This window comes from Notolepis coatsorum, assembly GCF_963971535.1.
Source record: "Notolepis coatsorum genome assembly, chromosome: 10".
NCBI classification, from domain to species: domain Eukaryota; kingdom Metazoa; phylum Chordata; class Actinopteri; order Aulopiformes; family Paralepididae; genus Notolepis; species Notolepis coatsorum.
In genome coordinates this window covers 59,296,981-59,314,491 of record NC_140174.1, presented here as the reverse complement: position 1 = coordinate 59,314,491, position 17,511 = coordinate 59,296,981, and the positions used below count along the sequence as shown (strand labels likewise).

The 17,511-nt window shown below is 43.0% G+C and overlaps 1 protein-coding gene across 1 annotated transcript in view; it reads left to right on the top strand.

The window, feature by feature from the left end:
* The first annotated feature begins 3,927 nt into the window (after positions 1–3,927).
* Positions 3,928–17,511, top strand: part of sema4gb (sema domain, immunoglobulin domain (Ig), transmembrane domain (TM) and short cytoplasmic domain, (semaphorin) 4Gb) — a 146,092-nt gene continuing 132,508 nt past the window's right edge. Inside the window, 2 exon segments of the mRNA XM_084322784.1 lie at positions 3,928–4,026; positions 10,759–11,017. Of these exon segments, the coding sequence (XP_084178910.1) occupies positions 10,891–11,017 (127 nt within the window). The 5' untranslated portion in view covers positions 3,928–4,026; positions 10,759–10,890.

Genomic DNA, 17,511 nt, shown 5'->3' with positions numbered 1-17,511 from the left:
GTTAAAAGGAGCAACACTATTGAGAAATGTCTATGTGGCGTTGCCCCACGGAGCTCCCGTGCTGTACTCTAGTAACGTCAGCGGCCCGCCTCCCAACACGGACAGTGACTGAAGGGGCACTGGTTCCGCCTCATTAAAACAAACGCGCAAATAGCAATTAATCGCGCCCGTCAAAATCATTGCATTCATTTTAATTATCGCAGCAATTAATCGATTTATTGCTTATCGCGGCAGGCCTAGTGTTAACCTTCTGCTATCTACCAGCTACAGAAGGGAGATCCCCCCTTAAGGTTTTTCTCCTCCACATTGCCTGTGGTGCATTTTTTCCTATTGCTAGGTTTTAGTGAGTTTTTCCTTACCTTCGCGTGGGGTATGTCTGGGAGTGTTGCATTTATGGTGTTTTGTTTTGTTCCTGATTTATTGTGATGTTTCTTCTTGACTTGTTTAAAGAAGATGTGTCCAGCTCATGGGGACATTAACGTGTGTTGTCGGGCCTTACAAATACATTTGATTTGATTTGATTTGATTTGATTTGATTTGATTTGATTTGATTTGATTTACAGCCAACAACCTTTCAGGCAATGGGATCTAGACACTACCAAACAAGGTTAGGCCCGATATAGATAACAAATTTATAACAAATTTATAACGTTGGCTGTTATAGTAGTCGGCTATTCTACTCTCCTTCTCTCTCACCTTTAAGAAATGTAATTCTTCCTAAATAATGTGCAGTTGTGTAATTATTGAATTAGAATAATCGGGCTGGATGCAGGAGCCATATTTGTAAGTCTCAGTGTTTATTGGGGCCCTGGCGGTAATGGTAGTAGTCATATGTGATTTCATTCACCTGTTCACCTGTGTTGACATTGACAGAGAGAGGGGCTGTATATATTTTATTGACCACAACCAGGCACGCATGTAATCTATAATCCGGTAGCTGGTACCAGTTTATGCTTTTTTACATGTTGTTGTTCATGAAGTGGAAGAATAAATTGTCGAATGCATATTTTGGACATGGAATTTAATTATTTTACTATGTGTGTCAGTGTTTCTACTCTGTTTCTACTGTTTTGCCCCTCACAGCTTTTTTGAACAGCCTACATGTAGCCACATCATGTATGTTAATAATGTATATTGCCAACCAGTTTTGATACTACCTTGTTCCAATAACAAATATTATCCACAAGGTCACGCCCTTCAAAAGATTAGCATGCAGTCTTGGGCAGGTGGGTAGCGTAGACCGTAGAGGTCTAAGCACTCGCCTACCACCGCAGACTCTGGGTTCAAATCCAGCTGTCAGCGGTACCTTCGGCTTGGTCAGTCGTCCCTATGGACACAATCGTGTTGGTCGGCACGCCTGTTCAGCAGGGGGGGATCTGGGGGAAATAGCATAAACCTTTGCATGTGTTACATTCCCCAAATGAAACTCCTCGCTGTCAGGTGAAAAGAAGCGGCTGGTGACTCCACATGTATCGGGGGATAGTCACATGTTACGGGGGATGTAACGTGATAGTCTACACCCTCCCCAGACCGACAGTGGGGCAAATGCACGCAACGAAGGGAATTGGCAAGAAAAAACAGCCAGGCTGATGGATTAACACAGTAAATGACATTTTGTGTCTGGTAATCACAGTTCACATGGTAACCACTCAGTACTCCCAATAACAATAATCATGCTACTAATAGACAACTAATCTTGTGTTAAATAAAAAATCTCACAAATGTATCTTGATGAACTGTCTCTATAAAACATGGCTTTCAATGGAATGTGAAAAGTTTCCCATAGAGCAATGGAAAGATAGGCAACATTGTGAATACATGTTGCCAGCAAGAAGCATAATTATTACAGTATGGAAAAACATTCAAATTGATGCATTGTGGTTATAAAATAATAATTGAAATCACTTCATCACTCTCTTTTCACATTCATCCCAAAATACTTTTCAATACTGAAAAGTCAAAGACGCTTTGTATTGTTTTGGTCCCAAAATATGAATACAATGAAAATAGAGGATGATATTATTTGGTTGTACTTCTGTAAGGCATTCAGTGCAACAAACAGTAGAAAATGAACTACAAAAATGAACACTATACAGTCAGATAGCTGTGTTTGGTGGTTGCATGTTGTTCATTGTGCCTACCAGACCATAATATAACAGTCAGATAGCTGTGTTTGGTGGGTCAGTGCATGTTGTTCATTGTTCCTACCAGACTATATATAATATTATAACAGTCAGATAGCTGTGTTTGGTGGGTCAGTGCATGTTGTTCATTGTTCCTACCAGACTATATATAATAATATAACAGTCAGATAGCTGTGTTTGGTGGGTGATTGCATGTTGTTCATTGTGACAGAGCCCTTTAGATTTGTTAGGCCTAATTACATTGGATTTAAGTTTCCATCAGAGGGCTATAGACATTTGCCTATAGCATTCAATCACAAACATCTTGGTTGCAAACAACAGGTGATTGTAATTAAATAGCAGGCGATTATCATTAAATGACAACTGTGGCCAATGAGCTGTGGCCCTGCACCATATTGTATGGCAAGAAATGTCATGAAAACTATGAACAGCTCAGGTTAAATATTATTAGATGTAGTGAAGCAGTTTGAAGAAGCTAAATAGAAGGTATTTGATGTGTAATCAATACATATTTAGATGAATCCCCATTCCCCACCCACTCCAACTATAGTGTTGCTACAGCAGTGAATATGTTTGAAAAATGCAAAAATCAGATCTATTTGGGGACATCAGAGAAGTGGGAAAAATCGTAAGGTATATTTTCACAACTGAATAAAGAAACTGTCCTCAGAGGAGAATGGGGTCTCTGGAACATTGTTTGAAGTAGAAAGTACCTTAGTGACTGTTTCACTGTTGTTGTTGTTGTTGTTGTTGTTGTTGTTGTTGTTGTTGTTGTTGTTGTTGTTGTTGTTGTTTACAAAGGCAGGGGATGTATTCATATTCATATTATTATTAATAATAACAATAATAAGAATTATTATGATTACTATTATTTTCTTTTACAAATATATAGGCGTATGTTTGGTTCAAAGTGCCTCAAATGGAGTTTGTTTTGATTTATGATGCCATAAAATAGAATAATTGTAAGGATTGTATAGTAAATATGTTTTGTAATTCCATGACAGCAAAACATCGAATTAATGTAAACACATTTCCCTCCCTAAACGGCATAATGCACCTTTAAGAGGAGGGAAAGTATAGAAAGTATCTGTCCCTCTTCTCCACCAGATGGCACCCACTGAACACATAAAACTCCACATAAAACCACTTGAATCAAGCACTTGATAGTTAGGTCATCTAAATTAGTTGTATCCATATAGGCCGACTTTATTGTGTAGGCCTACATTTAGAGGAGACGTATCCTCTGATTTAGCTTAACATGCATTTTTAGATACCGGAATAATTTAACTAAACATATTGAAGCATATAAGCCTATAATATTAGTGCCTACTGTTATTATTACAAGTATTGCTATTATTTCAAATCAAATCAGTATTCATTTGGCACTGCGAAACAAACATAAGCTATAATGTTTATAAACAACATACTCACATACTGTATAGTGACAGTAAAAAAGACACAAACAGTGTTCCAGTTCTGAAAAATATATATAGAATGTTTTCACCTCTCTAGATCGCCCAAAACTACACGTGCACCTTTAAATGTTTACCATATCAGGATAGAGAGCATATTACATCATATGTTATATTTGATATATACAATTATTAACATTCATACTGATACTAAGCAGCTACCAAGGGTCGGGGCATAGAGCAGCTTTCCATCCGCAGAGAGAGAGAGAGAGAGAGAGAGAGAGAGAGAGAGAGAGAGAGAGAGGGAGAGAGAGAGAGAGTGTGTGCGGGCGACAGAACATGTGTGTGAGTGTGTGTGTGTAGGCTACTTGATTTTGACAGAGCAGCATAATAGGCAGGACGGCGCACCGCGCGAGTACACAACAAATATTAAACTGTGACTATAATTCGCTCCAAACCGCAACCGACAGGTGAGTTATTGGTCTATTTACAGTATCTTGTTATCGCGCAGGGATTGTGGACTGTAGTGCTCAGAAGAACCCATGTACCTGGTGAAGGTGACACGGAGTGTGTCTTTTGTCTTGCGCAGTCCAGTTCGGACAGGTGCGCGTGCATACTGGATAGTAATGGTTTTTGGTGCACTTTAAAAATCGGTCTGTGTTATGTTCGCATTATCTGAACTATAGCTGCATTACTGTAATGCAACGCTGAATAAATAGCCTGTGTATAAAAGTATTTCCAACAAGCCTCGAGTTGACTTATTTCGGTGTATGAAACTGAAAGCAGCCCATAGTAGCTATATACTAGGCTGTACCTCGAACTAATTGCATTTTACCGGGGAAGTTATCGAATAAATTATGTATAATGAAATATATTATAGCCTACTAGCCTAATATATTAATATAATGTTAATAATCATTCCATGTATTATTATTATTATTATTATTTCATCTAAATCAATTTAATCGTTTTTTTGGGTGGTGGGGGAGTCATATCATAACTGTGTGTGTGTGTGTGTGGCGCGTGTGTGTGTGACTTGTGTGTTTATGATGAATTGAAAATGGGGGACCCTGATGTAAACAAGACGAAAGTCTTTCTCTGGTCTGCATCCCCTTAACAATTGTATGTACTGAGCTGTACTGTACTGTACCCATTCTGCAATCTGTTAATAAACTTTTCAATCAATCAATCAATGTGTGTGTGCGTGCGTGTGTATGTGCGCACGTGAACTAAAGAGTTGGCGAGTTTCAGTATGCGTCTGTTGCCAAAGAAAAGAGTGAGAGAGACAACTTGGGAAATTGCCTCCTAAAGTCAAAAATAGCCTCACCACTGTCCAACACTCCAGACTGTCTCTACCTATACGTCTCTACCTATATGTAACGGTTGTGACAACATCACCTCAAACTTCTATGCCCCGAGTGGGAGTCGAACCCCAGTCTCCCACACCGCAGGCAGCAACACAGACCGCTATACCAAGAGGTGATTGGGGGGCAGTGGAGAAGAGATGGTTCTTGAGGCAGAATTGGAAAATAGAGAGAGACTCTGAGAGTAGGCTTGGGCGGTATCATTTTTTTCACACCGTCATACCTTGATTACCTAATACCCCGGTATACGGTATATGACGGTATGACTTTCATTTTCATCAGCGGGGGGGGGGGGGGGGGGGGGGGGGGGGGGGGGGGGCAACCCGTGTTACCAAGTAAACAAATCACGGAGATGGCCAGTTCGCCCGCAGCATCCTAGTGCTAACGTTAGCTCTCAGAATGGAAGCAGTTCGCCCGCAGCATCCTAGTGCTAACGTTAGCTCTCAGAATGGTAGCAGTTCTCCCGCAGCATCCTAGTGCTAACGTTAGCTCTCAGAATGGTAGCAGTTCGCCCGCAGCATCCTAGTGCTAACGTTAGCTCTCAGAATGGTAGCAGTTCTCCCGCAGCATCCTAGTGCTAACGTTAGCTCTCAGAATGGTAGCAGTTCGCCCGCAGCATCCTAGTGCTAACGTTAGCTCTCAGAATGGTAGCAGTTCGCCCGCAGCATCCTAGTGCTAACGTTAGCTCTCAGAATGGTAGCAGTTCGCCCGCAGCATCCTAGTGCTAACATTAAGCTCTCAGAATGGTAGCAGTTCGCCCGCAGCATCCTACACACAACAACAACACACACTCTCGTTACCACAACGTAAACGGTATTTTCACAGCACTGTCGCAACATTACCGTAAAGCGTGAACACCGTTGTGATCATACACAACAGTTAGCTCTCAGAATAGCCAGTTAGCCAGCAGCACCAGCAACGGTAAGCGTGTCTCATTTAAAGGCCAACTTCCACCACTGAAGCGGGGTTTCCCCTCCTCCTGTGTGTAGACAACCAGCTCTGCGTGGCTCGCTCCACTAGTGAGGACTGGTCTCGCCCTCTGCTGGCGCGTGTGTGCACTACAACAAAACTCTGTTTTTCTAAATACCCTGGTATACCGTAATACCGTCATACCGCCCAAGCCTATCTGAGAGTCTCGAATGTCATGGAGGAGGGGGTTCCAGAACTTCCAGAGCCTGGGAGCTGCCCTGGAGGAGGAGGCTCTGTCCCCCAAAACTGTGAAAGAGTAGAGTAGGTAATCTGACCTCTCTGGCCCATGGCCCGGGGATCCGGGGATCCAGGGATCTAGTGATTCAAGGTGACAAGGGAGATGAGATGAGATAAATGAGATGAGAGATGAGAAGAGACAGCATTTTAATTAGTCAGATTTCACTGAACTTGCCATGCACCCCAAGCAGTTCAGTTTAGCAGCAAAAGGGTTTCTTGGACACATACATGACAAACAGACAGCTGCAAAGTATAAAATTGACGTACATCATTTAATTCTATGTTATCTATCTATCTATCTATCTATCTATCTATCTATCTATCTATCTATCTATCTATCTATCTATCTATCTATCTATATACAGTATTTGTATTGTAAACAGTATGGGAGGTGGAGTGGAGCCTAAATCACATGAATAATGGAGGATAGTATCAACTTCCTCTTGTTTGTGAATCATAGATCAGTTGTTCAGCGTGTGTTTTCTGTGTGTATGAGAGCATTATTTTTCTTCATTAAGCATGAGCTGAACATCTGTAAAATGTTTTATTGTTGTTAATACTTTTATCTGAACGAGAAGGTGCTTCTAGAACAAGTATTTCTAGAACAGTTGAGTATTTCACATAGACACCTATAGGAAATAATACCACACTGGTTAATGATGTTGTGTACAACAGTTATATGAACGTAAACAACACTGTAACACGTTACTTACAAATAATGATTCAGAACAAATTTTCACTAACAAAGCGTAGGATCAAAGATTATTTAACTTATGGTTAACTTTTAGAATTAGAAGTAATCCGGTAGAAAACGTAGTGACGTAGAAGCCATTGTGAAAGGATTCCCCAGCGCTGGGACATCTGAGACGTGAGTAACTGAGGATTACTGTAATCCACAGTTGTTGTTAAAGTTAGTTCCTCATTAGTTCCATATTCATTATTATTGTAAAGTGTTATTTCCACCCACCAATCCATTCATCATACATAAACATAATGAATGCAGTCAATCATCCATTAATTCGTCCATTCATCCATTCACCCGCACATAAACATAATGAATGCATTAATTAATTTATTAATTTATCCATCCATCCATGCATCCATTCATTCATTCATTCGTGACACGAGATGTAGCCAGCCATAGCAACCCCTTCCCTATACTTCCAACCCACACATCAGACCAAACAAAAAATTTAAACAAAACACAATACCAAGCAGGGCTCTTTTGCCTAGATGTTGCTGTTTGACGACATTACAGATGTTACCTTTAAAGGCTAAAGCGAAACATTATTCTCTCATAGATCATGTAATTACACTCTGTGACTCTGCAACATCTTCATTTCTGAGATTATTTGAGACGATAATCTCAATGTCACGCGTCTCCGCTGTGATTCAGTCTAAACTCTCCTTCACATCAGAATGAACGTGGCCTACAGAGTGAACTCACTCATTCTGCCTTTTCCATGCGATTCCTCTCTTTAGTGATGGTTTGTGTTTCTCCTTGGCTCTTTGTCCAGTCATGGACACCAGCCGTGGTTTAGGATAGAAAAGAAAGACAGTGACTTAGGGCTTCCCCCTCTTCAATTGTTGACCTATTACAGTAATCGGTGGGTTTGGTCTTAGTCCATTAGTCAGTTTCTATGCTTTTTTCAACACTGAATGAGATCTTCTCTGAAAAATTATAAAAACACAAATGGCAAGCACATGATTTACATAATGGGTATTGATGCGTGATTGTGTGTGGGAAACACAATTTCACAGATTTGTCTATTCGACAAATTTGTCTAATATTTGACATACAGATCTGACTAATTGATTAGTCGACAAAAATCTTTGGCTATTAGAATTTTTTTTGTTGAGGAGGACCTATAGAGTGGATAAAGTGGACTTGCATTTTCATTTCACACTGATTTAATAAAATACTATAAAATAAATAACCTCCATGCCATATTGATCTCACATTTTCCTTGAAATATTCCCTCTGTGTTTAGCTAGAGTGGTTTTCCTTTCTTGTTGGCTGTTTGCAAAAAGAATGTATCCAAATTACATACATTACTCTGTAATGCCGTCAAACAGCGACCTCTAGCCAAAATAGTCTTTGTCTACATGTTTTGCTTTTGTCTGATGTGTGGATCTGATTTCAGTGGATTATAGGGGAGTGGTTGCTCTGCCAAGGGTCCACCAGGGTCGTCACTTAGCAGCACTCGTCAACATTTTCACCTCACGTCCCACCCTAACCTAAAATAGAGATGAAAAATTATATTTTCATGATCATCGATTTCCGAAGATATAGCGATTTTCTATTAATGGGATAAGATTCATTAATGGGATCAGTTTCCAGTGGGTATTGTGAGGAAAGGACAAATTGGAGAACAGGGATTTATTTCCTCCCGCAGAAATATAAGGCTGGATGGTTTGCACATCATTATGTCTGCCTTGCCTGATGCTGGGAGAGAGTAGCAGTAACCCCACTTATTAATATTTCATCATAGTCTGGAGGCTATCAAGCAGTTCAGCTCAACCTTTGGATTTCAGGTCATATGAGGCCAGAATAGAGTAGAATAACAGAATAGAATAGTATCCTTCTGGGACCCGACCCAGGCAGGCTCATTGAAACATATCACAAACATACTACCCATGCTGGGAGCCACCAGAAGAAGGCCAACGACCGACTTTGGGTTGTTATCCACTGGATAAAAACAGGATATCCCGTAGATTACGGTTGACAACTAACTATTCCCATCACAAAAATCAATAGAGCTGTCCCGAGCACAGCCACACAGCTTAGAGATCAATGAGCAGGACGTCGACAGACAAGCGTTTCATATACATCCTGCCATCCTGTTTGATCCCTCCACCCGTGCCGTGACGTGACCTGTCAGCGCGGTGTCCCTCTGCCACCTGGAGGACTTTCCATCTTGTCGTCAGCGTGACAACACCGGGTCTGTCCTCACTGACACCGCCTGCCTCCTGACCGCACACACATGCAGCTCACACCCGCACACAAAGGTGTGTTTGCTTTGTGCTACACACAACACAGGCCCCATGACACACCAAAACGTACTGACAGTCACAGGGCTTCCTCTCTGCCTCTCACCCCATGGTGCCTTCTTAGTACAGTACCTGTTGTTTTCCATTGTGGACAACAGACTCTATTTTCCATCAAGGCCGATCATGTGTGGCATTCAACAATGTTGGCTAAACACAAATGAAGAGTACAACTGCTTGCTTCCCTCTTTGCTCTCCCCCCTCTATCTCTCTCTCTATCTCTCTCTCTATCTCTCTCTCTCCCTCTCTCTCTCCCTCTGCCTCTATTGAATGAATGAATGAATGAAAACTTTATTTAACAGATTGCAGAATGGGTACAATACAGTACGGCTCAATACATACAATTGTTAAGGGGATGCAGACCTGAGAAAGACGTTTGTCTTGTTTCCATCAGGGTCCCCCATTTTCAATTCATATAGACATATATGACATACATGACATACAGATAGTCAGTACTGCTACATCTATACATTTATGACATACCAGATTTGCAAATACAGTACTGTTTGTGATACAGAAGGAGTCAAGAAAAGGGAGTATATACATTTGACGTAGAAACTGTACATTGGAGGTTGGGTGGGGGGGGTTGGGTACATTGGGATATTGACAACCATACTGGGTAATTTACATTGGAGGTGGTTGGGGGGGGGGGGGGGGGGGCGGGGGGCACACTGTATAAACAAGTAACACTGTACATTGAGGGGGGGGGGGGAGGAGACACTGTACAAACAAACACAATTGTACATTGAACTATTGACAAAACCATACTAGGTAAATGACTGTACATTGGAGGGGGTTGGAATGATTGGGTTAGGATATTTACAGGGGCCAGTGTTGAATTGCAGTCTCCCGTAGGTGTCCCTTGAGAGAGGTTTTGAAAGTGGGTAGTGATCCACATTCCTTTACAGCTTTGGGTAGGGCGTTCCACATTGATGTGGCATAATTGCGAAACGTGTTTAGTCCCTTATTTGAGCCGAATCTGGGTTTGACATGATTTGTGGAGCTCCCTCTGGTGTTGTGATCGTGGTATTCACTGACCTTTGGGAAGTATTTTGACATGTACATGGGTACCTTGGTCGTGTAGTGTATCTTGTAGACCAGGCCCATTGCAAGTTGTTGTACTCTGTCGTCTACTCTAAGCCATCCTAGGTTGTCGAAGTGGGCAGGGGTGAGGTGGGTTCTAGGAGTAAGGTCAAGCAGTAGTCTGACCAGTTTGTTTTGAGATGTTTGTAATTTTGTTTTTAGCGCCTTTGAGGTGCTTTGGTACCATGAGGTGCAAGCATAGTCGTAGTACCCCTGAATGAGTGCTCCTGCCAGAGTCTTCAGGGTGTTCTAATATTTATTAAATATATTTATACTGTATAACTATAAAACAATACTTGGGTAATTCAAAACTGCTCTGCAGAGAATTTAGTTTTAGTGTGTAATATATACAGTATGTCATTGAAAAAGTCATGGAATTTGATCAGCAGAAATGTGTGGCACTGGGGACCCTTATGAATGATTGATTGATTGATTGATTGATTGATTGATTGATATCGAGGGGCATATATCTAATAACAATAATTTCTTTTCTCATTATAGAGCACGTCTGCCAGCAACCAGAGGATGAGCTAGAATCCTACTGACATCACCAGAGAAGAAGACACACTTCCTGTTTGGTGTGTAACAGATTGATTGCCCTCAGAGGCTCCAGTCCAGGTGGACTTGGTGAAAATGAGCGAGCGGAGATCAGTACATCTCCTTCTGCTGTTGGTCTCTGGGTTGTCTCAGCTCTGGGGGTTCCCCTTCAGCCCCGCCCTCGACCTGGACATCACCCCAAGGACCACTGTCTTCGCTGAAGGTAACGCACATGGACACACACATACACACACACACACACACACAGAGATAGACAGACACACGCACACACACACACACACACACACACAGATATACACACACACACACACACACACACACACACACACACACACACACACACACACACACACACACACACACACACACACACACACACACACACACACACACTCTCTCTTCAAAGGGAAAGTGACAGGAGGGTGTGCATGTGTGCAGATTTGAAATGTGAGTGGATACACACACACACACACCCACACACACCACACACACACACACACACACACACACACACACACACACACACACACACACACACACACACACACACACACAGATGCATGCATAAAAGCAGACACCACATCTATACACACTCTCTCACACACACACACGCACACACTCTCACACAGATAGACAGACACGCGCACACGCGCACACACACACACGCACACACACACACACACACAAAGGTAACACACAAGTGTATAAACTCTTGCACAGTACAGTATAAGCTCAAACAGTTCATGCTAGCACACACACACACGCACGCACGCACGCTATGGCACCCTCTTTCTAAAGTGGTGACACAGTTTTAAGTTGGCCTCAAAGAGCTTCTTCTTTCAGGGAGTTATTAATCGCCTCTCTCAAGTCCTGTCCTAGATTACACAGCTCACCAAGCAGCCCTAATGAAACAATAGACACCATGCTCTCTCAGCCCCCGTGAAACACAGGACCCAAGCACAGTAGACCTGATTAGCGCCTGTGTAGAAAATACTGCTGAATAGGCGATGGGAACAAAGTGTGGGTATTTACCTACATCATCAGCACCTCTGCCCCCCCACACACACACTTCCTTCCATCTTTCCCCCCATAACACCCCAGCTTCTCCCTCTCTCTCTCTCTCTCTCTCTCTCTCTCTCTCTCTCTCTCTCTCTCTCTCTCTCTCTCTCTCTCTCTCTCTCTCTCTCTTGCTTTATCATTCTACTTCTCTCTCTCTCTCTTTCCCTCTCTACCCTTTTCTTTCTCTAATTCTATCCACATCACTCTGTCTCTTTATCTCTCTCTACCTCTCTGTCTCTCTCTCTCTAACTCTCTCTCTACCTTTCTCTGTATTGCTCTCTCTATCTCTCTTCATCACTGCGGCAGAGGCTGCAGGTGCATAGAACAGGGAACTCATCACAGTCATCACATGGCTATACTGTACCTCCACATTCCTCTCCTCTTCTCTCCTCTCCTCTTCTCGTCTCTTTCTCCCCTCTTCTCTTCTCTTCTCTTCTCATCTCATCTCATCTAATCTCATCTCCTCTCTTCTCTCCCCTCTTCTTCTTTTCTCTTCTCTCACTTCCTCTCCTCTCCTCTCCTCTTCTCTTCTCTTCTCTTCTCTTCTCTTCTCTTCTCTCCCCTCTTCTCATCTCATCTAATCTCATCTCCTCTCCTCCCCTATTATCTTCTCTCCTCTCCTCATCTCTTCTCTTCTCTTTTCTTCTCTCTTCTTCTCTTCTCTCATTTCCTCTCCTCCCCTCTCATCTCACCTCCTCTCCTCTCCTTTCCTTTCCTGTTCTCTTCTCTTCTATTCTCTCTCCTCTCCTCTTCTCTCACATCCTCTCCCCTCCTTTTCTCTTCTCTTCTCTTCTCTACTCTTCTCTTCTCTCCTCTTCAGAGGACCAGTGTTATACAGTAAGAGGAGAGGTGGTGGATTAGTGAGCCGGGTGCATCAATGCTCTGCTCTCTGCTGCAGTAGGCTGTGTGTGTGTGTGTGTGTGTGTGTGTGTGTGTGTGTGTGTGTGTGTGTGTGTGTGTGTGTGTGTGTGTGTGTGTGTGTGTGTGTGTGTGTGTGTGTGTGTGTGTGTGTGTGTGTGTGTGTGTGTGTGTGTGTGTGTGTGTGTGTGTGTGTGTGTGTGTGTGTGTGTGTGTGTGTGTGTGTGTGTGTGTGTGTGTGTGTGTGTGTGTGTGTGTGTGTGTGTGTGTGTGTGTGTGTGTGTGTGTGTGTGTGTGTGTGTGTGTGTGTGTGTGTGTGTGTGTGTGTGTGTGTGTGTGTGTGTGTGTGTGTGTGTGTGTGTGTGTGTGTGTGTGTGTGTGTGTGTGTGTGTGTGTGTGTGTGTGTGTGTGTGTGTGTGTGTGTGTGTGTGTGTGTGTGAGTGTGGAGACTGTTTCAGTCTGAAGTGGCCTCTCTGTCCTGCCCCTCTGCCCTGCCCCTCTGTCCTGCCCCTCTGTCCTGCCCCACTGCCTTGACCCTCTGCCCTGCCCCTCTATCCTGCCCCTCTGCCCTGCCCCTCTGTCCTGCCCCTCTGTCTTGCCCCTCTGCCCCGCCATACACAAAATGCCCTCTTAGATGTATTTTATTCATGCATTATAGATTTTAGTGTGCCATCATCTCACTTAAAACAGCCTACAGGGGGCAAGAAGAATAACTAAACCCATGGTCATTTTTATATGTTCACCCTGCAGCACACCCTGCCTCACCTCAATTTGTGATGTCAGAGTACCCCCCCCCCCTTGACAGATTTAGGCCCAGTCCACACGATCACGGGTATTTTTGACACCAAGGTTTTAAAAAAAAGAATCCTCCGTACACACATAAAATCCGCTAAAGAGTGATGTAATATACATGTAGTACAATGCCAAAGCAATAGGTGACGATGTAGTTCAAACATGAAGGCCATTTCAACCAATCAGAAGGGTTGAACGTGTCACTACGTTATCATTGCTGTAACGCCCCCCAGGTTGCTGCGCCAGCCGGTGGACTAATTCAGGTGGCGCAGCTCTTGTGTTTATTTATTAATGTGTTTCATGTGGTCCTTATCAATCTGTTGTCTGTACATTTGATGTCTGTCTTATCTGTGATGTTACACTCCCTGGTCTAAATGTCTTCCCTATTTGTGTTGGTTTTGTGATCTGGTCAGTGTTGTGTTTGTGTGTATTTATATTTCAACTTGGTAATGTTATGTGTCACTCTGTTTCTCCAGCTGAGTCTAATCACCTAATTACCCTCCTGTGTCAATCAGTGTCTGTATATATGCCTGTTACTTCCTGTCTTCCCTGTCGCGTCATTACTCTGTGTTCCCTGGTTCCAGTCGTGTTTTGCTCATGTGTTTGTCAGCTGTTCGCTGAACACTTTTGTAAGTAGCATAACTTGTTTTGTGGAAGTCTTTATCGCTCCTTGTCACAGAGGATATTATTATTTATTGTGTTTATGATTTGTAGGGCATTTAGCATGTTTGGAGACTTGCCCTCTCTCTTTGTTTTTGAGCCACCCGTACCTACATTAAAGCCCAACATCCAGGTTAAACCCTACTGATCAATTATGGGTAGTTTACATCATTGGTATATAATTTCATTATAAATTTTTTTCCATTTGACACCGGAAATGCCACTCCGAAAGAGTTAAAAAGGTCCACGCACGAATAACATGCACGCGCGAATCAAAAAAGCTTATCAAACGCCGACGTCACTACAGGTGCATATTAATGAGCCGAATCTAAAAGCTTATCAGACGCTAGCACGGCCGTGACGTCACTTCAGGAAACGTATGCCTTATGCTCGTCCGGGTCATAGTACTACTCGATATATGGCGCTGGCTAACGTTAGCATTATGTCTACTGTCGTGAACCATTTGAGATCGGGGCATGTAGAGGAGTTTGGGGAACGAGTAAAATCATGTCCAGGTCCTCTTCTCAGACCTGTGTGGCAAAGCACTACACACGCATCATGCAAGCTACATGTCGCTGCATGTTGATCAATGGTGGCCCACTCGGTGCATCACAGTGGGCTACTGTTGTGCTAACAACAACCGCGGTGTCCGGCTTGTCGGCCGGCATGAGTGCTCGATTTGGGGTGGTTCTCTCCTCTTTGTGTGCCCCCGTCCTCCCGGGTGTCCTGCCGGGGAGCTTGTGGACGCGACAACAGCGGCGGCCGTAGCGTTAGTTAGCTCATAGCTATCGTGTACCACTAGCGTTACGGCGGGCTCGAGCACCCTACGGCTGCCGCCGTTGTCGCGTCCATGGGCTCCCCGGCAGGGTACCTGTGGGGACGGGGGTGTACAGAGAGGAGAGAACCAACCGTCGGGATATGTTGTTAGCACAATAGCTACCAAGCTAAGCTATGTTAGCTTATAACGGTGTACACAATATGTACAACGACACAATGATTTACATTATTACAAATATGGTAACGTGGTTGTGGCTATTACAAATAGTGGTTCGCTTTAGAGATGGATGGCTATGATCACGGAGCAATAGTGTTGTTAGGTGAAACAGATACATTTTCATTCGGCTAGTAGTAGCAAGGCTCTCAGTGCCTGCCACTAGCTGTGTGTGACTCTCAGCGCCCCCTGGTGAGCCCCCTGGTGCCCTGCACCTCTTGTGACGACATCATTTCGATTACACACGCACGTTATGAACCATTGATTAAAATATCCACGTGCGTGGTGATTGTGTTGGGCAGACAAAATGTTTGTAAAAACGCTAAAACTGGGTCAATTTCAATACTTTTTTTTCCCTTCTTCATGAAAGTCACCGTTGGCCTAGTCCACATTGTTTATTGAACAAAAATACAACATGAAGGTTGGCCTTTAAAGGAGCAGTGCTCATATTTTAAGATTCAACACCTGCCTCCTGTCTATCCTCTGCTGGTCTGCGCTTGGGTTTTACTCTGTCCACCACCGTCATGTCTAATCGTAACACATTGCTACACAGGGGAACGTCCTGCACAAAACAGAAACCCGCCATCTTTAAATGACCTTGCATGAACATTAGCATTCATTATTTGTTTGCAGCAAGAACAAAGTGCAATAAACCAAAAAGGATACATTCACTGTGTGTTCTGCCTCATTTGTTGATGAAACAAAACCAACATTAGCTTACATGCTAATGTGATTGGGATGTACCATTATAATAGTTAGCATTGGGGCTAGCGTACATAGCGTACAAAGATTGCAGATTGTTGTTGGCTTACGTGTGGTTAGCTGGTGAGGCGCTGGTATCATGGAATGGAGTGGAAATACTTTAATCATCACGTCATTAATCAATAGATAATTGTCATTTCCAACATAAGTTAATGCTTAATAACGTTACACATGTGGAGACTAGCTTGCTGGACACAAACATTGTTGATATAGCAGTCTGGTTAATGTTGTTATAACGCTCGTATATAACGGTACTTGCAACAGCTCTGCCGTAAACACTGGAAATAATCTCGGTTACAGGGGAGGAAATTAGGCCACTTTACTCGCCAAATGCGAGTATTTTTTACGTTTGGCGAGTGATTCATGAAGACCACTCGCCAGTCTGGCGAGTATACAAAAAAAAAAAAAAAACATTCTGCAATCACTGCACTGGCAAACGGTGCGCGTCTTCTGAGTGCTCGCTTTAGTTGACAGTGCCACGAGAGCACTGCACAAGACCACCCGCGGACATATAATGTTTAATAAAAGTTCGCGCAGTACTGGCCAACCCGCGGACATATAATGATAAAAGTCCTGCGTTACTAGGCTAGCCATCAGGAGCACTCGCAAACGGATAACGTTAAACACAGCAGAAGATGGAAACCAGACAGACTGACCAACGGGGAACTGCATCCAACCCTAGCACAACCCTCGAGTATAAGTTACTAAGGACACATTTAAATCACAGAGGTGTAATGTTTACAGTGGTTAGCTTCTAGTTAGCGTTTTAACGTTAGCCCCGTGTGCTCAAAGCAGCCAGCTAGGTGTATCTGTTATGACTATAAGGTTTCCAAAAAAGCACCGGACTACGACGTAAGGTTAGACATTTTATTTCATGCTCAAAAGCCCCTGGCTTGCACATCTCAGTCACGAAAGGGGCTAGCTCAACCATAGATATCTATGAGCTCAACCAGTGCACAACAGCACACCAACCCAACTGACGTTACCACAACACTTGGACGGTATTTCACAGCACTGTCGTAAGACCACCGTGCTGTCTTAAAGGCACAGTGTGCCTACCCAGATGCATACACAACATTGACGAGGCTTGACAACCGAGGTTCAAAGTTAACTTGATTGATTGATTGAAAACTTTATTAACAGATTGCAGAATGGGTACAATACAGTACGGCTCAATACACACAAGAGTTAAGGGGATGCAGCCCAGAGAAAGACTTTCGTCTTGTTTACATCAGGGTCCCCCATTTTCAATTCATCATAACATATGACATACAGATAGACTACTGCTACATCTATACATTTCACATCTATCTATACACTTCACAACATACTTCGGTTTTTTTCTTTCACTGCCCAACCCAGTCCAACCCAGCATCTTTCACTGCCCAGTTCAGCCCAACCCAGTCCAGAATAGATACCTCTTTCATGTTAATATGTTTTATGCTAATATTGTGAAGAGTAGAGATTAATGTTTTATGCTAATAAATATTTTAAAGAGTAGAGACACAGTGTGATTATTTTACTATGATTGAAAATCTATTTAGACAAAGACATACAAAGAAGTAATTATCACA